Source organism: Oncorhynchus mykiss, chromosome 17, assembly GCF_057628025.1.
Source record: "Oncorhynchus mykiss isolate SJ-2025 chromosome 17, ASM5762802v1, whole genome shotgun sequence".
NCBI classification, from domain to species: Eukaryota; Metazoa; Chordata; class Actinopteri; order Salmoniformes; family Salmonidae; genus Oncorhynchus; species Oncorhynchus mykiss.
In genome coordinates this window covers 61180649-61204758 of record NC_143038.1, presented here as the reverse complement: position 1 = coordinate 61204758, position 24110 = coordinate 61180649, and the positions used below count along the sequence as shown (strand labels likewise).

Sequence of the window (24110 nt, the reverse complement as noted above, 5' to 3'; positions counted from 1 at the left end):
TAGTTATTTTTATTGTCCAAAGATTGCATGTTTGAGAGCAGAATTGAGGGGAGTGGGGGTTTATTCGATCGCCTCCTACTCCTCAGAAGGCAGTCCGCCCTCCGGCCTCTCTTTCTCCGCCTCCTCTTCACGCAGATCACTGGGGTCGGTGCCTGTTCCCGAGGGAGCCGTATATCCTCTACCTCGGGCTCGTCAGAGTCGTGAAAGAAGAAAAAGGATTCTGCTAGTCCGTGGTGAGTAATCGCAGTCCTGATGTCTTTTCGGTCATAAGAGACGGTAGAAGCAACAATATTTATAAAAATAGCTTTAAAAATCAAATCAAATCAAATGGATTTATAGAGCCCTTCGTACATCAGCTGATATCTCAAAGTGCTGTACAGAAACCCAGCCTAAAACCCCAAACAGCAAGCAATGCAGGTGTAGAAGCACGGTGGCTAGGAAAAACTCCCTAGAAAGGCCAAAACCTAGGAAGAAACCTAGAAAGGAAACAGTATATGAGGGGTCGCCAGTCCTCTTCTGGCTGTGCCGGGTGGAGATTATAACAGAACATGGTCAAGATGTTCAAATGTTCATAAATGACCAGCATGGTCAAATAATGTCGAGGGTGCAGCAAGTCAGCACCTCAGGAGTAAATGTCAGTTGGCGTTTCATAGCCGATCATTGAGAGTATCTCTACCACTCCTGCAGTCTCTAGAGAGTTGAAAACAGCATGTCTGGGACAGGTAGCACATCCGGTGAACAGGTCAGGATTCCATAGCCGCAGGCAGAACAGTTGAAACTGGAGCAGCAGCACGGCCAAGTGGACTGGGGACAGCAAGGAGTCATCATTGCAAACTGACCCTAACCCCCCGACACATAAACTACTGCAGCATAAATACTGGAGGCTGAGACAGGAGGGGTCAGGAGACACTGTGGCCCCATCCGATGATACCCCCGGACAGGGCCAAACAGGAAGGATATAACCCCACCCACGTTGCCAAAGCACAGCCCCCACACCACTAGAGGGATATCTTCAACCACCAACCTACCACCCTGAGACAAGGCTGAGTATAGCCCACAAAGATCTCCGCCATGGCACAACCCAAAGGGGGGCGCCAACCCAGACAGGAAGATCACATCAGTGACTCAACCCACTCAAGTGACGCACCCCTCCTAGGGACGGCATGAAATAGCAATAGGGTTAGAGGCAGAGAATCCCAGTGGAAAGAGGGGAACCGGCCAGGCAGAGACAGCAAGGGCGGTTCATTGTTCCAGAGCCTTTCCGTTCACCTTCACACTCCTGGGCCAGAAAAGAAAGTTACAAACAACGCAGATAAACAAACAAAAAAACACAATCGGTTGGGGGCACGTAAAACCTTCTGAGCCATTTTACACGTGTGTATATATGTGTAAAGTTATCTGAACAGTACAGATGGTTACAGTGTTTTCATAACATTGTTGGACAAGTGTAAACGCTCTTTGTTCTTTGCATTCATAGAGCCAGTTCTTTTTTTCTCCTATAGTCACACTCATTTATAATGCCTGAAGCTTTATTAACAAATAAAATGTTAATTGTCACTTGCGCCGAATAGAACAGGTGCGGACTTTACCGTGACATGCTTACTTACGAGCCCTTTCACAACAATGCAGAATTAAAAAGTAAGAACAATTTGCAAAATACAATAAAATAACAATAGCATATACAATGAGGACTGGTACTAGGGTTTCAGTGGCGGGAACCCGGTTACCGAGAATTAACGCCCCAAATCACTCCTTTTTCTCGGGATAAATACCTGAGAAACCGGTAAATTATAATAAATCATGTACATGAAGAGCATGGGGTGAAATGGAACTGTTAAATTATATGTGATGTCTATATCTGGCTTCTTTAAGGTTTGCATGATGAATCATCTATTCTCAGCGTGGGGACAGACAGGCCATCTCAGTATGGGGCACAGTTCACAATGCATGTCGACCTGTCATCTCATCATGGTAACTTCTTTTCTTGTGACAGGTAGGCCTAAATTTGGCAACATAGCCTATACTACAGTAATATAAAGACTGAATGCGCGTCTAAATTACCCATCTTAATCTGGATTTCGGAGGTCATCTGATTATTTTATTGAAAATATATATATTTTTTATTGCAGCAGTGGAGTTTTAAAACAGCCTATCACTCGAGTATCTGAGTATCTTGCTTTAAATTGTTTCTTTAACTCTAGCAGTTCAGTCGTTCTCACTCTCCATCAACTCCATTCAAATTGCATCCAAAATAGATAATCATGTTCTGGATTGATATATAGCCCTATATATAGATGTCCTAGACTACCTCTTTCAGGTAATACATTCAAGGCAGTATTAGCTTTATATTTAGCTAACTAATGACTTGTTATGCATAATAAGCTTCTATTTTATAGCCACTGTCTCTTGCGCAATACGCACACAACAGTGCTCCACTGGCTTCTCTCCTTAAAAAAACGCTCCTTAGCACTTGGACTAGAATAGCTTGCTGAACATATATATTTTTTTGCATTTATTATACCAATAGACTATTTGAAGTGTGTTAAATACGGCAGCCAATAGAACTCATGGGTAGTTTGAAGTGCGAACACGCCATGGCGGTAGGCTGTAGCAGTTACTCAGCTAGCAATGAGGTATTGGACCAGAAGCGGCACTTTTCAGAGGCCGGAGCTGATTGAATCTGTGATTGAATCGGCCGGAGTCGGGTGTCATACTTGGTGCAGAATGAAAATGAATGACCCCCCAGAATCGGCCCAATTACATCGGGTGGTTTCCAGTACATCGGAATTTCCGTCTACCAGAATTCAGCCGACTTACCAGAAACCCGATGCAATTTTAAATAAATGTAGACAAAATTACAGATTTAGTCATTTTAAATATTAGTATTATACATTTTAAACATACAAATTATACCCATCCACAAAATGTTTTTATTTATTTATTCATTTTATTTTTTGAATTTTACCCCCTTTTCTCCCCAATTTTCGTAGTTTCCAATTATTAGTACTTACTATCTTGTCTCATCGCTACAACTCCCGTGCGGGCTCGGGAGAGACGAAGGTCGAAAGTCATGCGTCCTCCGAAACACAACTCTCCATTTTCCTTCTTAACACAGCGCACATCCAACCCGGAAGCCAGCCGCACCAATGTGTCGGAGGAAACACCGTGCACCTGGCGACCTTGGTTAGCGTGCACTGCGCCCAGCCCGCCACAGGAGTCGCTGGTGCGCGATGAGACAAGGATATCCCTACCGGCCAAACCCTCCCTAACCCGGACGACGCCAGGCCCACCAAATGTTTTTATAATATTTTTTACCCCCTTTTCATCATATCCAATTGTCTTGTCCCATTGCTGCAACTCCCATACGGCCTCGGGAGAGGCGAAGGTCAAGAGCCGTGCATCCTCCGAAACACAATCCCACCAAGACGCACTGCTTCTTGACACAATGCATGCTTAACCCACCAATGTTTTGGAGGAAACACCGCACACCTGGTGACAGTGTCAGCATGCATGCGCCTGGCCCGCCACAGGAGTCGCTACAGTGCGATTGGACAAGGACATCCCAGCCAGCCAAACCCTCCCTTTTGTACGCCTCATGGGTCTCCCAGTCGCGGCCAGCATGGCTATTGAACCAGCATCTGTAGCAATTTGTAGCAGTTTGAACAGTATGCAGTGTCTTAGACCGCTGCGCCACTCAGGAGGCCCTATCCACAAATGTTTTAATGCTTATTAATTGTCTTGCGGCTCGTATCAAAATGCTAAAATACTACTAATACTAATACTAAATTCATTATTTTTTGATCACAGAAACAATGAGAAAATATGGAAAAATAAATAATAAAAGGTTAATTACAGTGGGGCAAAAAAGTAATTAGTCAGCCACCAATTGTGCAAGTTCTTCCACTTAAAAAGATGAGAGAGGCCTGTAATTTTCATCATAGGTACAATTCAACTATGACAGACAAAATTAGGATTTGTAGGATTTTTAATTAATTTATTTGCAAATTATGGTGGAAAATAAGTATTTGGTCACCTACAAACAAGCAAGATTTCTGGCTCTCACAGACCTGTAACTTCTTCTTTAAGAGGCTCCTCTGTCCTCCACTCATTACCAGTATTAATGGCACCTGTTTGAACTTGTTATCAGTATAAAAGTCACATGTCTACAACCTCAAACAGTCACACTCCAAACTCCACTATGGCCAAGACCAAAGAGCTGTCAAAGGACACCAGAAACAAAATTGTAGACCTGCACCAGGCTGGGAAGACTGAATCTGCAATAGGTAAGCAGCTTGGTTTGAAGAAATCAACTGTGGGAGCAATTATTAGGAAATGGAAGACATACAAGACCACTGATAATCTCCCTCGATCTGGGGCTCCATGCAAGATCACAAGAACGGTGAGCAAAAATCCCAGAACCACACGGGGGGACCTAGTGAATGACCTGCAGAGAGCTGGGACCAAAGTAACAAAGCCTCCATCAGTAACACACTACGCTGCCAGGGACTCAAATCCAGACGTGTCCCTCTGCTTAAGCCAGTACATGTCCAGGCCCATCTGAAGTTTGCTAGAGAGCATTTGGATGATCCAGAAGAAGATTGGGAGAATGTCATATGGTCAGATGAAACCAAAATAGGTAAAAACTCAACTCGTCGTGTTTGGATGACAAAGAATGCTGAGTTGCATCCCAAGAACACCATACCTACTGTGAAGCATAGGGGTGGAAACATCATGCTCTGGGGCTGTTTTTCTGCAAAAGGACCAGGACGACTGATCCGTGTAAAGGAAAGAATGAATGGGGCCATGTATCGTGAGATTTTGAGTGAAAACCTTCCATCAGCAAGGGCATTGAAGATGAAACGTGGCTGGGTCTTTCAGCATGACAATGATCCCAAACACACCGCCCGGGTAACGAAGGAGTGTCTTCGTAAGAAGCATTTCAAGGTCCTGGAGTGGCCTAGCCAGTCTCCAGATCTCAACCCCATAGAACATTTTTGGAGGGAGTTGAAAGTCTGTGTTGCCCAGCAACAGCCCCAAAACATCACTGCTCTAGAGGAGATCTGCATGGAGGAATGGGCCAAAATACCAGCAACAGTGTGTGAAAACCTTGTGAAGACTTACAGAAAACGTTTGACCTCTGTCATTGCCAACAAAGGGTATATAACAAAGTATTGAAATAAACTTTTGTTATTGACCAAATACTTATTTTCCACCATAATTTGCAAATAAATTCCTTAAAAACCCTACGATGGGATTTTCTGACATTTTTATTCTCATTTTGTCTGTCATAGTTGAAGTGTACCTATGATGAAAATTACAGGCCTCTCTCATCTTTTTAAGTGGGAGAACTTGCACAATTGGTGGCTGACTAAATACTTTTTTGCCCCACTGTATATAAAGCAGCCCACGTAATCATCTGCCAGAGAATAGCCCCAATCAGCCGGAGCCCCAAGTACTACATTTGGGCCAGATACCTCACACTGGAATCGTCCCGAGCTCAATCCCCACACCCTAGCCATAAGTAATACTCCCGAAGGCGGTCCACTCCACTCAGTCGAGTGCCCCGACTCTCAGCCGGAGTCTGCCCAGATCCACTGTGCTAGCTGGGTATTTATTCAAACCCATAACCATTCAGTCTTCGTGAAGAGAAGTGAAAGCCTTCTGCATCTCTTTCTAGTCCCATATTATTCAAGGATTTCATTAGAATGATGAAGATAAGGACAACAAAACGTATTTCATTTAACTGTGGAAGAAATGAACCAACAATAGAGAAAGACGAGGTATGCAAATAACATTAGGAGTAATATTATGAAAGGTATAAATGTCTCGGCCAACTAATTATACAAATAGGCCCTATTATATTTCAACATTAAAATCAAATTCGCTAGCCTATACTTGTAACTTTGTAGGCTGCATGTGCTGCACCAGAATCACATGTTCTCTCCCTGCTTCATCATGGTTTGAATGATGTGCTTAATTCCAGTCCATATAACACAGTATAATACAGTACAGTAATACAGTTCCTCTCAAAAAGATTAGCCTACTGGAGCTTGAACCCTGACCGGTAACGAGTCAATGTGCTGGGGTCCGAGGTAATTGAAGGAATTTAGGTAATATGTACATGTAGGTAGGGTTAAAATGGACTAGGCAATCAGGATAAATAATTAACAGAGTAGCAGCAGCTTATGTGAACAGTGTGTGCGTGTGTGCGTGCGTGCGTGTGTGTGTAGTGTATGTAGTCGTATGTCGTCTGTGTGTGTACAGTGAATTCGGAAAGTATTCAGACCCCTTTATTTTTTTCCCACAGTTTGTTACATTACAGCATTATTCTAAAATGGATTAAATAGCTTTTTTCCTCATTAATTTACACACAATACCCCATAATGACAAAGCAGAAACATGTTTTTAGATATGTTTGCAAATGTAATAAACATTTAAAACTGAGTCCTTTAGGTGCCTTTTGGCAAACTCCTAGCGGGCTGTCATGTGCCTTTCACTGAGGAGTGTCTTCCGTCTGGCCACTCTACCATAAAGGCCTGATTGGTGGAGTGCTGCAGAGATGGTTGTCCTTCTTCGAGGTTCTGCTATCTCCGCAGAGGAAATCTAGAGCTAAGTCAGAGTGACAATCAGGTTCTTGGTCACCTCCCCGACCAAGGCCCGTCTCCCCTGATTGCCCAGTTTGGCCGGGTGGCCAGCTCTAGCTCTTGGTGGTTCCAAACTTTTCCATTTAAAAATGATGGAGGGCACTGTGTTCACGGAGACCTTCAATGCTGCAGAAATGTTTTGGTACCTTTCCCCAGATCTGTGCCTCGACACAATCCTGTCTCGGAGCTCTACGGGCAATTCCTTCCTTCGTATATACATATGACATGAGTAATGTAGGGTATGTAAACATTATATAAAGTGCCATTGTTTAAAGTGGCTAGTGATACATTTATTACATCAAGATGGCAAGATGCAGTAAATGGTATAGAGTACAGTATATACATATGAGATGAGTAATGTAGGATATGTAAACATTATATAAAGTGGCATTGTTTAAAGTGGCTAGTGATTCATTTATTACATAAATGTTTCCATTATTAAAGTGGCTAGAGTTGAGTCAGTATGTTGGCAGCAGTCACTCTATGTTAGTGATGGCTGTTTAACAGTCTGATGGCCTTGAGACAGAAGCTGTTTTTCAGTCTCTCGGTCCCCACTTTGATGCACCTGTACTGACCTCGCCTTCTGGATGATAGCGGGGTGAACAGGCAGTGGCTCGGGTGGTTGTTGTCCTTGATGATCTTTATGGCCTTCCTGTGACATCGGGTGGTGTAGGTGTCCTGGAGGGCAGATAGTTTGCCCCTGGTGATGGGTTGTGCAGACCTCACTACCCTATGGAGAGCCTTATGGTTATGGGCAGAGCAGTTGCCATACCAGGCGGTGATACAGCCAGACAGGATGCTCTCGATTGTGCATCTGTAAAAGTTTGTGGGTGTTTTTGGTGACAAGCCGACTTTCTTCAGCCTCCGGAGGTTGAAGAGGCGCTGCTGCGCCTTCTTCACCACACTGTCTGTGTGGGTGGACCATTTCAGTTTGTCCGTGATGTGTACGCCGAGGAACTTAAAACTTTCCACCCTCTCCACTACTGTCCCATCGATGTGGATAAGGGGCTGCTCCCTCTGCTGTTTCCTGAAGTCCACGATCATCTACTTTGTTTTGTTGACATTGAGTGTGAGGTTATTTTCCTGACCAGGGCGGGGTCGAGACCCAGGGTCTCGAGCTTAATGACGAGTTTGGAGGGTACTATGGTGTTAAATGCTGCGCTGTAGTTGATGAACAGCATTCTTACATAGGTATTCCTCTTGTCCAGATGGGTTAGTGTGCAGTGTGATTGCGATTGCGTCATCTGTGGACCTATTGGGGCGGTAAGCAAATTGGAGTGGGTCTAGGGTGTCAGGTAGGGTGGAGGTGATATTGTCCTTGACTAGTCTCTCAAAGCACTTAGCTCAGTTACCTTAGCTTTCTTGGGAACAGGAACAATGGTGACCCTCTTGAAGCATGTGGGAACAGCAGACTGAAATAAGGATTGATTGAATATGTCCGTAAACACACCAGCCAGCTGGTCTACGCATGCTCTGACGATGCGGCTGGGGATCCCGTCTGGGCCTGCAGCCTTGCGAGGGTTAACACGTTTAAATGTTTTACACACATTGGCTGCAGTGAAGGAGAGCCCACAAGTTTTGGTAGCGGGCCGTGTCAGTGGCACTGTATGGTCCTCAAAGCGAGCAAAGAAGCTATCTGGGTGCAAGACATCGTGGTCCGCGATGGGGCTGGTTTTTCTTTTGTAGTCCGTGATTGACTGTAAACCCTGCCACATACCTCTCGTGTCTGAGCTGTTTAATTGCGACTCTACTTTGTCTCTATACTGACGCTTAGCTTGTTTGATTGCCTTGCGGAGGGAATAGCTACACTGTTTGTATTCGGTCATGTTTCCGGTCACCTTGCCCTGATTAAAAGCAGTGGTTTGCGCTTTCAATTCTGCGCGAATGCTGCCATCAATCCACGGTTTCTGGTTGGGGGATGTTTTAATAGACGCTGTGGGTACAACATCACCTATGCACTTGCTATTAAACTTGCTCACCAAATCATCGTATTCATCAATGTTGTTGTTCGACGCTATGCGGACCATATCCCAGTCCACGTGGTCGAAGCAATCTTGAAGCGTGGAATCCGGTTGGTCGGACCAGCGTTGAACAGACTATAGGCTGGGAGCAACAAAATGGAGTCGTGGTCAGCTTTTCCGAAAGGAGGGCGGGGGAGTGCCTTATATGCGTTGCGGAAGTTAGAGTAACAATGATCTAGGGTTTTGCCAGCCCGGGACGCACAATCAATTTGCTGATAGAATTTAGGGAGCCTTGTTTTCAAATTATTTAAATCCCCAACTACAATAAATGCAGCCTCAGGATATGTGGTTTCCAGTTTACATAGAGTCGAATTAAGTTATTTTAGGGCTGTCGATGTGTCGGCTTGGGGAGGAATATACACAACTGTGATTATGATCGAAGAGAATTCTCTTTGTAGATAATGCGGTCGGTGAGCCATGTTTCCGTGAAATAAAGAAAGTTACAATCTCTGATGTCTCTTTGGAAGGCAACTCTTGCTCGGATTTCGTCTACCTTGTTGTCAAGAGACTGGACATTGGCGAGTATTATGCTTGGGAGCGGTGCGCGATGTGCCCGTCTACCGATCCTGACCAGAAGACCGCTCTGTCTGCCCCTTCTGCGGCGCCATTGTTTTGGGTCGCCGGCTGGGACCCGATCCATTGTCCTGGGTGGTGGGCCAAACAGAGGATCTGCTTCGGGAAAGTCGTAGTCCTGGTCGTAATGTCGGTGAGTTGACGTTGCTCTTATATCCAATAGTTCCTCCCGACTGTATGTAATAAAACCTACGATTTCCTCGGGTAACAATGTAAGAAATAACACATTAAAAAAATAAATACTACATAGTTTCCTAGGCCATCTCTTTGTCGGCGCCAGAAGACTGGACAGATGGCTGACAGCGTGTATGGCATCGTGTGGATAAGCAGTTTGCTAATGTCAACATTGTGAAACGCGTGCCCCTTGGTGGCAGTGGGGTTATGGTATGGGCAGGCATAAGATACGGACAAAAAACACAATTGCATTTTATCGATAGCAATTTGAATGCACATAGATACAGTGACGAAATCCAGAGGCCCATTGTCGTGCCATTCATCCGCCGCCATCACCTCATGTTTCAGCATGATAATTACACAATTCCTGGAAGCTGAATATGTTCTTCCATGGCCTGCATACTCACCAGACATGTCACCCATTGAGCATGTTTGGGATGCTCTGGATCGACGTGTGCCACAGTGTGTTCCAGTTCCCGCCAATATCCAGCAACTTCGCACAGACATTGAAGAGGATTGAGACAACATTGCACAGGCCACAATCAACAGCTAGATCAACTCTATGCGAAGGAGATTTGTCGCGCTGCAATGAGGAAAATGATGGTCACATCAGATACTGACTGGCTTTCTGATCTATTCCCTCACCTTATTTTTTAAGGTATCTGTGACCACAGATGCATATCTGTATTCCCAGTCATGTGAAATCCATAGATTAGAACCTAATGAATTTATAAAAATTGACTGATTTCCTTCTATGAACTGTTGCTCAGTAGAATCTTTGAAATTGTTTCTTGTTGTGTTTATATTTTTGTTCAGTGGAAAATAATGTGACAGGTGAAATGAAGAATGTGATCTGCTTTATTTTCTAACGTATTGCACAAGTTGCCTGCACGTATTTACATAAAAAGTAGCTACAAATACTACAATTAGTTGAAAAACTTAAAATAAATATTTTCAACGGTATTGACGGTTTTGAAAAACAATCCTGTGGCTATTTCCAAATACCCAGGTATGTGGTACATACGGTATACCGCCCAGGCTTACAAAACAATACACACAAATCCCCCAAAAATAAAGAAATTAAGAAATCAAGAGATATCAGAACCAGCAATTTCAGAGTCCGGAATGTACACTGAGTATTGTGTTGCACCCCCCCCCCCCCATCCCTCCCCACATACACACCTGTGTCAAGTTGACTAGATATCCTTTGGGTGGTGGCCCATTCTTGAGCAAATCTGAGCAAATTCAAAAATTAACTAATGCCATTAACTCCATTAATTAGTTGTATCGTTTGACAGCCCTAAATATTTTACTTCCTTCTAGAATGAACTACGGTTTTGGTGAAGCTGTATATTGAGTTGTTATTTTGTCTTTTAATTTTAGCATGAAGTAGTACTCAAAATCTAATAGACATAATGACAAAATTCACCAATGATCATTCAACCATCAGAGCAAGAGCTTGACTATACGGATTTTTACACGCACTCCGATCTGAAAATCTGAAGTCAGCCTGCATGGTTGCGTGTGTGTATGTTCCTGGTGTGTGCTTGTGTGTTTGTGTGTACAGCTATTCCTTTGCTGTGTCCAATTAGGGTTGTTCAGTCTGTCTGCCTGCCTCCTTGACTCAGTCTCCGCTCTTCCTCTGTCTCTGCATCCTCCCCCACTCCCCTCACCCCAATCCACCCCTCCCCATTCACCCCTGTCCCTGCTTCTGCCCCAACTCTGCCATCTCAGTTGGACCAGGAGACAACCCTTCGACACCAGGAGGTACAGCTCATTGTGCTGATCTGTCCAGAGTTGGAGTCAGTTCCACATCTATTCCTGTCTATTTCTTCAGCAGTTCAAAACAGTTCCGCAATTGACTGGAATTCAGATGGAATTGCCTTCAACCCTGGTTGTCCCAGTGCTTTGTGACCCACTCAACTGAACAAGTGGCCTCTACCAAAACATCTAGGAAATCTCATGACACTCATTGCAGACTATTGAACAACATGGAACATTACAATGTATACGTATTTTAGGATTAGGATAGTGCACTGAAGCTCCATTTCCTCTTTAAGTGCCTGCATCATCAATGCAATGTCCCTATTGTTGTATGGAGATGCAACACAGATTGCTCTGGATTGTCAAGGATACTGAACAACATTCACTTAAACCAGCCTCAGTGTGAATAACAGCATTCACTTAAGTCAGCCTTCAATTGATGTAATGTATGATGTTTGAAGCTACAGTTGTCAATGAAAATGAATACTAGACAACAGAGAACTAGCTAGCTATTCACTAAGTGTATATATTAGCACATTCAGAGTTGTTTTAATGTGGTGTTTGTTTCCTCCTAATAAACATCCAAATCAATAATACTTTCATTGGCAAAGGGTTTTAATAGAATCCCAAATGCCATATTCATCCATAGACAAAATACTGAATGGAATAGAAATGCAATCACATTCGCAGCCCACAAACAAAGCACTTGATCCATGTGCTGAATCGCTGAGCATTAAGACACATTAGTGTAAGTCATTGTGTTTGTGTCTTTTCCTGTGCGCTGCCTACGATATTCATGTCACAGTGATATATTATTTCAGATCACGTTTTGTTCGTCCACGCATAATGCTATTTCATTTAGTTTGTCTGTGATTACTGCAGTGGTAATTTATATGATGTCATACTAATGCATATTACTCTATCCTCCTCCTCCTTCTCCTCTCCCTGCCCTCTCTCATTCTCTCTACCTTTATTCTGTACAGTTTTTGGATAAGTCAGAGGATGTCTTACTGAAGCACCAGGCCAGTATCAATGAGCTGAAGAGAGCCCTGAGGGAGCCTAACAGCAAGCTGATGAACCGTGAGAAGCGTCTGTCAGGGACGTCACCTGGCGGAACACCCGAGAAGAAGGCTGTGAGTGTGGGATGAGGGTGGTGAGGACCTGGGGTCCACTGGAGCATTGGTGGCAGTTGAGATTCACAACCTTTAACCTATGTACCACCTCTCCACTGTATGTCATGAATATATCACTGATAATGCCATACTACTCCTGTTTAAACTGCCCTGACATCTGACAGTGAGTCATCTATTGGAATATTGTTAACCTGAATATTTACAGTCTGATATTAAATCAAGAACTGTATTTTTGACCGTGACTTTTGAGGACAATAATATTTCTTCAAGGTATTGTAGGTGGTTATTTATTGGAGATATATACTGCTGCAGACTCAGACCTATTGGATAGTGTGATGGTATTGCTAAAAGAGATCATGAGAACACATTTAATTAGAAAAATAACCTGGAAAAATTGTCCTGCATTTATCATTAGAGATATCTCAATTGTACTTAAAGATTAAAAGTGATTCTGCAATAACTTGAAGAGATTATGTGAGGCCCTCGAGCAACAATCATCTCTAGCGTCTTCCCACCTTGATTGCCTGACAGTTAAAATGCTTCCCTTTGTGTCTGAACACAAACGCCCATGCTCTTTTGATCACTTTCACATTGTGATTGTACTGTTAAGATAGAGCACTAAGATAGTATTCTCCAGTCTAGCTCTGTCAATGCAGTCTGTTACCAGGTATTTTCGTAGTCTACGGAAGCTTTCTCATCTGCTGTCTGAGAACAATCGGATTATAGCCGTGGAGAATATCATCAGACATCCTTGAAGGCATGACAACTCGATCTGTCATGTACTTAAGTAGATCTGAGGGAGAGATGCTAAAGTCCTGAATGAATAATGGCAAAGTGTGGCCTGAGAAAATCCCACTTCTCAGAGAGATTCAGAGGAAATCATAATGTCTTTGATGTAGTTGCAAATGTTATCTTTGCATTGCAAATACCTCCTAATTTGCTTATGGAGATTTGGCAGCCGCAGGTAGAAGCTAACTAGGCCCACGTTGCTCTTTTGCAATAATCTCATAATTCGATTCAAGATTTCATCTTGATTGGCTCATAGATTTTAACTCGGACTTCAATTCAGGAGAGACGTACAGTATGTTTGGAAAGTCCCTTGTCTCCATTGAATCAATATTTCTTCCCCATTTCTACCTGTCTCTTTCCTTGAACCATTTTCCCCACTTGCATGAAATTACCAACATTTAAGTAGCATGCTTTGCCAAAGAACCATACAGTTGGTTTCTCTCCTTGTCACAAGAGTGACAGAGTTAGGGCTCCTCTAATAGCTGTTCTCCTCCCTCTCTCTTCCCCCTCCACCCCTCTTCTGGTGGGAAACGCTCGGCCCCCCATCAGGTGGTGGGCAAGGAGCTAGTAAACAGCTTCTCTGTAGAGGGCTTCGTCCAGAAGACTGTGGTGACTTCCCCAGAGGTTTCCCTTCTCTTCCTCCTCCTTTGTCTTCTAATGTCTGCCTTGTAACATACTGACTGCACTGTAGTTGGCCATTTATCTGTAATGAAACTGTGGCCTGGTACCATTTTATAGACATACTGCACACTCAGCTACAGCTGATATCTCTTGCATCCTGTTTTATTTGATCTGCTGAAGTCATTGTGTTTGAGAAAATCTTTAAGAAATGCAATAACCCACATATATGCCTACATTTGGATGCAAATGTACACATTTCTATGTATGATTGCAGCAATTGTGGCGGAATAGATTGAGAGGAATGTAGAGGTTCTATTTGTACTATAAAAACACATTACTGTACTGTAGCTGTTAACCTAAATGATGTTACAGTTCAGTTGCTGCCTCTAACTGTGTTTAATCTGTATCAACATGTAGGGCTCTGAGGAGTGGGTATTGATTGAGAAACAAAATACTAATCAACACGACTATAACTGGAAGGCAGAAGAACAGAACGAAGCTTCCACCTCGCCTCCCCCATTATTCCCTGATTCCTCTTGGGAAAGAAAGAAAGAATTGGAAAAAGACATAGAAGTGGCCAAGATGATTCATATCGAGGTTACAGGGGAGGATGGCCAAGAAATGATAACAGATATTGATAACTTTCCATTGTCCAAAGCCACAAGGGAAGCCCAGGATGAATGTTCTGAACCGCGGTTGACTAGCAACAGCCGGTTCGTGGTGGAATTAGCTGAAACCACAGAATCTTCTCAACAGGATTCACAGTGGAAAGTACCTCCAGCAGAACACTCTGGTGCAAAGAATGACATATTCCCAGTGTCAGACCCAGTCTCAACCCAAGCCCCAGACCCAGTCCCATTCCGAGACTCTAAGAAGGATCATCAACCCAACAGACACAGAAAAAAGAAGAGACCTAATAGTTTAAACCTGGGATTGTCAACAGAATTCATCTATGAGAAAGAGGGTGATGTCTCAAACGCTGAAGAAGACAACGGGGGATCAGACTGGGAGGATAGTCCAACAGAGAAGACAAAGGTGGGACAAATAGATCACCCTGTGTCCAGAGAGGAGCCAGACGACCAGTGTTGGGTGACGAGTCCACTGATGAAAGATGATGAGAGATCACCAGAGGCAAAATGGAAGGAGACAGTGGTGTCTGCATATGAAGATAAGAAGAAGGAGCACAATACATCAATAGGAGAAGACAAGGCGACTCAGGGAAGTGTTGTGGATGATCATGCAATGTGTGATGGAAGAGACCAGGTTAAGCACTTCATCACTGAGGTCCAGTCAGCAGACGAAGGGCTGGGCTCTGTCAATGGTCCTGGGAAAACAGAATGTGATAGTTTAGCAGAACAGGTTAGAGAACCGGTTAAAGGGTTTCATCTCACAGAGAGGTGCATGACTGACAATAGAGAACACTTAGAAGAGGTCAAGTTGAGGGAGGTCAAGACACACAAGAGACAAGCCAGTAACTCTGGGGGGGAGGAAGTGGAAGGCCTCACGTCAGAGGTCAGGGGTCAGAGAAGGTCTTTACAGAGACTATCAGGCAGCAGTCAGTCAGAAATCACCAGGATCGTTCCGCTCAAACCTGAAAGGTCAAAGAGCTTAGCATGCAAAGATGAGCAGGACAGAGAGAGTCAGGAGTCAGAGACTGAGCTGAGTGGTGTTTTTAGAAGAGAGTACAGATGGTCAGGGGGTTCATCAGAGGGACCTTCAGACATCAACTGGAACAATGAGTCCACCTTCTATCAAACACCCACCCTGCCTACGTCATTCATCTCAACCAACGTTAGTCCAGCAAGACGGACCCACTCCCCGACTACCACACACAGAGACGCCCCACAGGAACAGGGCAGCTTCTGGGGTCTGGAAGGCTTGGCAAGAGTCGAGGCTAAAACTGAAGAGCTGGTTCAGCAACAGAGCAGCGCTGCTTGTGATGATCACTTTCAGACGTCATTCATCTCAACCAATGCTAGTTCAGCAAGACGGACCCACTCCCCGACTACCACACACAGAGACGCCCCACAGGAACAGGGCAGCTTCTGGGGTCTGGAAGGCTTGGCAAGAGTCGAGGCTAAAACTGAAGAGCTGGTTCATCAACAGAGCAGTGCTGCTTGTGATGATCCCTTTCAGGCTGCTAGAGAAGCCATAGAGAGTCATCAGTTTCTCAGCTTCAAGGTTTCAGCCTCAGCGCTCCCTAGGACAGCTCCTCCTGCCCCTCCAGTTAAAACACAGAAGGCCAGAGAGTCTGGACTCATACTCCGGAACATCAACCGCAATGTTAGCAGGGAGCCTGGCCTGGATGCAACCAAGAAGAGACACTCGGTAACTCTGCTTGCCATCTGCTTTTCAGTCATTTGGAAACAAAAAGCATCGCATGAGCTTCAGACAGAGTCGCACACTCCCATTTTCTTATTTTCCTGTTTTCATTGACTTGAATATACATACATGTAACTCTACGTGCCTGTATATGAAGAAGGGGGGTGGAGTTTTACTTTTGACACACTTGTTTTGGCTGTGTCTGATTGGCTGATTCAGCCAACAATGCATTTTGTCTGCTATGAGTTTGGACCCTCTCCCTTTCGGCCTCTCCATTTATCCCCCCTCCTCCTCTCTGCCTCTCTGCCTCCCTGCCTCCCTCCACCCTTATTTGCATACTTCACAGCAAACCGGAAACACAACTGCTTGTAAATCTGTAGCAATCACTACAGAGCTGTGGTAGAGATTGTCAAAAAGACAAAAACAACTTTTCATGCTTTGGCTCATGTCATCTATCCCCCCTCTCTTCACAGGGCGGCGCACAATTGGCCAAGCGTCGTCCGGGTTAGGGTTTGGCCCGGGGTTGGCCATCATTCTAAATAAGAATTTGTTCTTAACTGACTTTCCTAGTTAAATAAAGGTTAAATAAATCATAAAAAAGCATTTCAACCGTGATTTTCCTTCCAATTATCCCTGTAGCAAGTCTCCTCTTTTGCAGAGGGTTGCAAGGAAACAAAGGGTTTTGCATATTGCCATGGAGATTTTTTTTGCACTTCTCTTCCATGCTGTTTCCAAGCTGACATGTGGAGGAAGGCATGGACTTCAGACATGGTTTCATACATGTTTTACAGCTCAATTGACTGTGACAGGATCCGTGTGAGGAAATGAAGGAAGTGTGTCATTATCTCCCATAAAGGCACTATATGCTACAGATATGCTCATCCGTCAAATGCCGACCATTCATCTCCTGACGTCATGGATACTTGTTATAACAAGTCACATATGATACCAACTCAGTAGTTTGCGTAATGTCATGTAGATTAGAAAATAGTTTGTCATTTGACATGTGATTTCAAATGATCAACTTCATTAACATGAAATTGAATGACATGAGCATTGAGCTAAATGTGGCTTACAGTACCTTATTGGGGGATGATTATTTAAAAAACAGATCAAATGCTTTACAAGGATCACACGTTGGATGCTATAATGCTTTCTTGTAAAGCAAAGAACCCACACAGACTGTGAAGAAAGAGGCAGGAAACAAGCTGTCCAACAGCAATGCCCAGGCTGCTGTACCTACACAGACAGACCAGCTATCAGTAAGAGATGTCGCCACGTTCATGTTGCAGGTCGTGTTATTCTGAGCTTGCACGTATTTGGCAGTGAAATCCTTTAACATTAGGCTTCGGACCTGACAGCTTAAATAATTTTCAGTCTTTCATCTGCGTCTAGGTCATGGACACATTGGCACGACCAGGTATGGAAAGAGGTGTGAGATCACTTTGTGAGCTGCCCCACCCAAAAAGTGAAAAACAGCATGTGAGAGCACCATCCGTTCTGTATACTGGTTGTGCAAAAACAGAATGGGCTTCCAAACATGTCATTAAATCATAGTACAGCTGCTTACTTTTACCTCCAAAACCGCCTTTGATGTCATTGAAACCAAACCCCATTCTTTGGCCATTTGAACATTTGAGCCTCATAAAAAAATTCAGTCTGTGTGGTTTGCAGCATTCTCTGATTCTGTCCTTGGCCAATGATTGGCTTTTGCGATGCTGCTGTGGCTCCTCTATACTACCATATCTTACAACCTGTCCATAATACATTCTGTATGACACTCTAGTTTTTACTAATTCAAACCAGGATAACTGGCTTTACCTGGTGGGTTCTTCAGGGTTTTGCTCATTTCGAATAGAAGGCAGTGAAATCAGGAAATAAACTAAAATTACAATTCAATGGCATTTATTTTCAATTACTTCTCAATAAATGGAAAAGTAAAAGCTATTTATTTCAAAAGGTTTTACATTTCTGAATTTTAAATTCAAACCACTTCCTGAATTGACTACCTTCAATTTGAATTGAGCCAAACCCTTGGGTTAATTTCTCTTGTCCAAACTGGTAGTAAGCTTACTTGTTTTCTGTACTCATGAAATAATGGAAGGGGGAGGGGACTCCCCATCTGTGTTAGAACCGTATTGTAGTGTTGTTCTTATGGTCTGTTAGTAGAAACCCAGTCTCTCTACTGATGTTTACATTCTTAGAAATAAAGGTGCTATATAGAACTTAAAAAACTTCTTCGGGCTGTCCCAATAGGAGAACCCTTTGAAGAACCCTTTTTGGTTCCAGGCAGAACCGTGTTGGGTTCCATCCAGAACCCTTTCCACACAGGGTTTTACATGGAACCCAAAAGGGGTTCTACTTGGAACCAGAATATGTTATCCTTGGGGGACAGCCCTTTTAGAACCTTTTTTTCTAAGATCGTTGTAGTCTGTCTCTCCAGCTTGGACTAACCTCTGGCTGTTCTCTCTGTTCCTATGCTCTCTCTGTTCCTCTGCTTTCTCTCTTCCTCTGCTCTCTCTCTTCCTCTGCTCTCTCTCTTCCTCTGCTCTCTCTCTTCCTCTGCTTTCTCTCTTCCTCTGCTCTCTCTCTTCCTCTGCTCTCTCTCTTCCTCTGCTTTCGCTGTTCCTCTGCTCTCTCTCTTCCTCTGCTCTCTCTCTTCCTCTGCTCTCTCTCTTCCTCTGCTTTCTCTCTTCCTCTGCTCTCTCTCTTCCTCTGCTCTCTCTCTTCCTCTGCTCTCCCTTTGCAGGAGCCACTCTCCACTCCTGTCATCTATGAAGATACAGTAGATGATGCCAAGGTCACTTTACATAATGAATTTAACCATATGACTCCCCACGTTCCCACTTTTGCACTGCTCTCTCTTGTGATAGTACAGTCTCCCTACAGTCATCCTTGGGTATCTCTATGCATGCTGCCTAATAACAGAGGCTGAACCGTGACTATGCCACAGGCGTTTACCCTCCACTAAATTCCTACCTGTAAGGCTTCCCCATTCATCTCCTCTCTTCTCCATATAGGTCAATACTATGTGTAATAAATTGCGTGCCCGGAGAAGATAACGTTTTTATGGTCTTGTATGCATGTATAACATGTACTGTATAATGGCCTTGAGCAAAGATCCTGCATGAATACTTCTACACACCCCCAGGAGACATATTTACTTCCAGAGGATCATTTGTCTCCTGTCATCATCATCATCATCATCATCTTCACCCCTTTCATGGCCACTCCCTGCCCTGAGCAACTAGACTGCTAGACTGGCCCTGTGTTGTGACAGCCATCTTTGTGTAATCCCCTCTCTCACCCAGAGGGAACCCTGGGAGAGGAGGCCTCGGCCGGGCTCCGCCTCGGAGGACCACGAGCGTGACACTGTGGTCTGCATGAAAGAGACCCACCTGGGCATCGAGAGGAAGTGCTCCAGCATGACGGTCAGCTCCACGTCCAGCCTGGAGGCTGAGGTGGACTTCACCGTCATCATGGACCTCCATACGGGCGTGGAGGAGTTCTCCAAGAGCATGTCTAAGCTGGGGGAGCGGCTGCCCGAGGTGGGCCGGGACGACTTTGAGGAGACATCCAGGTTCTTTTCAGCCCGTCTCATGGTCTCCCATGACATGTCCCCTGTAGAGGAGATGCCTCCTGTGCACAATGAGGTAGACACAGACATACTGTACCGCATCCCTGATCATTGCAACTCTTTGCTTCTAAAGGCCGGAACTGCCACCTTTTCTGTTGGACCATTTTCAGTTACCATTTTGGTTACTTTTTTGTCAATGTTTTAACTTTCAGGTTATACAATTATAAAATAACTGTATCCATTTGCTTCTGATGTTTTTTATTTTTATTTTACTATGGTTTATCCATGTTTTTTAAATTAATTTTCCTACGGTTTATCCATGTTTTTTAAATTAATTTTCCTATGGTTTATCCATGTTTTTTAAATTAATTTTCCTATGGGTTATCCATGTTTTTAAAATTCATTTTCCTATGGTTTATCCATGTTTTTTAAATTCATTTTCCTATGGGTTATCCATGTTTTTAAAATTCATTTTCCTATGGTTTATCCATGTTTTTAAAATGGATTTTCCTATGGTTTATCCAAGTTCTTTATTAATTTTCCTATGCTTTATCCATGTTTTTTATTCATTTTCCTATGGTTTATCCATTTGCTTCTGCTGTTTTTTTGCTTTAGATTATTGTGCAATTTGTATGTTTCCTTGTATTTTCCCTTCCATTGTCAATAATGCTTTCTTTACTGAATGTTTGGTCTAAGTTATATAAGTAAGTTATATACAATCACCACTTGATACAGTAGTATGGGCATACTTGTATTGTTTCATTGTCTGTTTGAAAAGTATTGTAATCTTTGAATAATACAGTGCCTTGCGAAAGTATTCGGCCCCCTTGAACTTTGCAACCTTTTGCCACATTTCAGGCTTCAAACATAAAGATATAAAACTGTATTTTTTTTGTGAAGAATCAACAACAAGTGGGACACAATCATGAAGTGGAACGACATTTATTGGATATTTCAAACTTTTTTAACAAATCAAAAACTGAAAAATTGGGCGTGCAAAATTATTCAGCCCCCTTAAGGTAATACTTTGTAGTGCCACCTTTTGCTGCGATTACAGCTGTAAGTCGCTTGGGGTATGTCTCTATCAGTTTTGCACATCGAGAGACTGAATTTTTTTCCCATTCCTCCTTGCAAAACAGCTCGAGCTCAGTGAGGTTGGATGGAGAGCATTTGTGAACAGCAGTTTTCAGTTCTTTCCACAGATTCTCGATTGGATTCAGGTCTGGACTTTGACTTGGCCATTCTAACACCTGGATATGTTTATTTTTGAACTATTCCATTGTAGATTTTGCTTTATGTTTTGGATCATTGTCTTGTTGGAAGACAAATCTCCGTCCCAGTCTCAGGTCTTTTGCAGACTCCATCAGGTTTTCTTCCAGAATGGTCCTGTATTTGGCTCCATCCATCTTCCCATCAATTTTAACCTTTCTGATCTCCCCATCCCGGATCCGGGTTCGTGAATACAGACTCAAGCTCATTACCATAACGCAACGTTAACTATTCATGAAAATCGCAAATGAAATGAAATAAATATGCTAGCTCTCAAGCTTAGCCTTTTGTTAACAACACTGTCATCTCAGATTTTCAAAATATGCTTCTCAACCATTGCAAAACAAGCATTTGTGTAACAGTATTGATGGCTAACGTAGCATTTAGCATTAGCATTCAGCTGGCAACATTTACACAAAAAAACAGAAAAGCATTCAAAAAAATCATTTACCTTTGAAGAACTTCAGATGTTTTCAATGAGGAGACTCTCAGATAGCAAATGTTCAGTTTTTCCTGAAAGATTATTTGTTTAGGACAAATCGCTCCGTTTTCTGCGTCACGTTTAGCTATGAAAAAACCCCTGTATCCAGGATTGTGTAAATCTATCAGCAAGCTCATTAGCATAACACAACGTTAACTATTTATGAAAATCGCAAATATAATGAAATAAATATGCCATCTCTCAAGCTTAGCCTTTTGTAAACAACACTGTCATCTCAGATTTTCAAAATATGCTTCTCAACCATAGGAAAACAATCATTTGTGTAAAAGTAGCTAGCTAGAGTTAGCATTTCGCGTTAGCATTTAGCGTTAGCATTAGCGTTAGCATCCAGCACGCAACATTAACAAAAACATAAAAGCCTTCAAATAAAATAATTTACCTTTGAAGAACTTCTGATGTTTTCAATGAGGATACTCTCAGTTAGATAGCAGATGCTCAGTTTTTCCAAAAAGATTCCTTGTGTATTAGAAATAGCTCCGTTTTATACATCACATTTGGCTACCAAAAAAAATCCATAAATTCAGTCCTCAAAACGCAAACTTTTTTCCAAATTAACTCCATAATATCGACTGAAAACATGGCAAACGTTGTTTAGAATCAATCCTCAAGGTGTTTTTCACATATCTCTTCATTGATACATCGTTCTTGGAAACATGCTTTCTCTCCTGAATCCCAGGAGAAAATGCCTGCACCTGAAGATTACGCACAAATTTAGACAAAGGACACCGGGCGGACCTCTGGAAAATGTAGTCTCTTATGGCCAATCTTCCAATGATATGCCTACAAATACGTCACAATGCTGCTAAGACCTTGGGCGAACGACAGAAAGTGTAGGCTCATTCCTTGCGCAATCACAGCCATATAAGGAGAGAATGGAAAACAGAGCTTCAGAAATTCTGCTAATTCCTGGGTGATGCATCATCTTGGTTTCGCCTGTAGAATGAGTTCTGGGGCACTTACAGACAAAATCTTTGCAGATTCTGAAACTTCAGAGTGTTTTCTTTCCAAAACTGTCAAGACTATGCATAGTCGAGCATCTTTTCGTGACAAAATATCGCGCTTAAAACGGGAACGTTTTTTATCCAAAAATGAAATAGCGCCCCTAGAGCTCTAAGAGGTTAACCATCTTCCCTGTCCCTGCTGAAGAAAAGCAGGCCCAAACCATGATGCTGCCACCACCATGTTTGACAGTGGGGATGGTGTGTTCAGGGTGATGAGCTGTGTTGCTTTTATGCCAAACATAACGTTTTGCATTGTTGCCAAAAAGTTCAATTTTGGTTTTATCTGACCAGAGCACCTTCTTCCACATGTTTGGTGTGTATCCCAGGTGGCTTGTGGCAAACTTTAAACAACATTTTTTATGGATATCTTTAAGAAATGGCTTTCTTCTTGCCACTCTTCCATAAAGGCCAGATTTGTGCAATATACGACTGATTGTTGTCTTATGGACAGAGTCTCCCACCTCAGCTGTAGATCTCTGCAGTTCATCCAGAGTGATCATGGGCCTCTTGGCTGCATCTCTGATCAGTCTTCTCCTTGTATGAGCTGAAAGTTTAGAGGGATGGCCAGGTCTTGGTAGATTTGCAGTGGTCTGATACTCCTTCCATTTCAATATTATCGCTTGCACAGTGCTCCTTGGGATGTTTAAAGCTTGGGAAATATTTTTGTATCTAAATCCGGCTTTAAACTTCTTCACAACAGTATCTCGGACCTGCCTGGTGTGTTCCTTGTTCTTCATGATGCTCTCTGCGCTTTTAACGGACCTCTGGGTCTATCACAGTGCAGGTGCATTTATACGGAGACTTGATTACACACAGGTGGATTGTATTTATCATCATTAGTCATTTAGGTCAACATTGGATCATTCAGAGATCCTCACTGAACTTCTGGAGAGAGTTTGCTGCACTGAAAGTAAAGGGGCTGAATAATTTTGCACGCCCAATATTTCAGTTTTTGATTTGTTAAAAAAGTTTGAAATATCCAATAAATGTCGTTCCACTTCATGATTGTGTCCCACTTGTTGTTGATTCTTCACAAAAAAATACAGTTTTATATCTTTACGTTTGAAGCCTGAAATGTGGCAGAAGGTCGCAAAGTTCAAGGCGGCCGAATACTTTCGCAAGGCACTGTAAATGTATTGTAATTGACCTAAGGATAAGCATTTTCAGTATCATGAAGCCAGCACGTATTTTACAGAATATACCGTACTCAGACATCTGTTTTGACCATGTCAATTAGATCATCTGATGAATGTTCATGTGTCTCATTCAGCAACCCAAAATGCTTCCCATTATTGACCCCCAACACATTTTTGGGGTCAATTTCAGGCCATTTGTTGACAGTTGTTTTACTGTCAGGGAATATTGAAGAAGTTAGACCAGAGACATTCTATTGTTCTCTATTTACGTAGTCTCACTGTACCTTTCTGTCTCACCCTGCTGCAGCCCCCAGTAGCCAGGAAAGACCCCAGTGCTGTTAGCACTGCCCAGATGCTGAGGGAGGCCGACGCCAAGATGGAGACACACACCAATGGGTCAGAGGTCACCAGCACCAACATCATGGACATGTCAGAGCAGGTATACTACATCAGGCTATGCCTATGGACTCACATCTGTCCCCTGTGTTTGGTAGATGATTCAGCCTGGTACAGTAGTCTCATCTGTTTGTGCTCCAGCCAAGTCCTCTGCCAACAAACATGACAGAGGAGTTGGCTAAAGCACA

At 43.2% G+C, this 24110-nt stretch overlaps 1 protein-coding gene and 1 long non-coding RNA gene across 37 annotated transcripts in view; one reads left to right on the top strand and one right to left on the bottom strand.

The window, feature by feature from the left end:
* Positions 1 to 21852, bottom strand: part of LOC149976104 (uncharacterized) — a 101635-nt gene extending 79783 nt beyond the window's left edge. Inside the window, exons 1-2 of the long non-coding RNA XR_016488051.1 lie at positions 21769 to 21852; positions 21339 to 21400 (exon numbers count right to left, since the gene is read on the bottom strand). This is a non-coding gene — a long non-coding RNA (uncharacterized LOC149976104). The remainder of the gene's footprint in view (positions 1 to 21338; positions 21401 to 21768) is intronic.
* LOC110494609 (band 4.1-like protein 1) overlaps positions 1 to 24110 on the top strand; it is a 180855-nt gene that overhangs the window by 134320 nt on the left and 22425 nt on the right. For 7 of the 36 annotated variants that reach the window (XM_090206184.1, XM_036950703.2, XM_090206187.1 and 4 more), the window contains 6 exons: positions 12160 to 12309; positions 13648 to 13722; positions 14137 to 16047; positions 18791 to 18841; positions 19353 to 19694; positions 23834 to 23965. In XM_090206184.1, the coding sequence (XP_090062310.1) occupies positions 12160 to 12309; positions 13648 to 13722; positions 14137 to 16047; positions 18791 to 18841; positions 19353 to 19694; positions 23834 to 23965 (2661 nt within the window). Of the gene's footprint in view, positions 1 to 11146; positions 11180 to 12159; positions 12310 to 13647; positions 13723 to 14136; positions 16048 to 18790; positions 18842 to 19352; positions 19695 to 23833; positions 23966 to 24110 lie in introns of all 36 variants that reach the window. The other 29 variants (XM_036950706.2, XM_036950701.2, XM_036950699.2 and 26 more) reach the window with 7 other exon arrangements.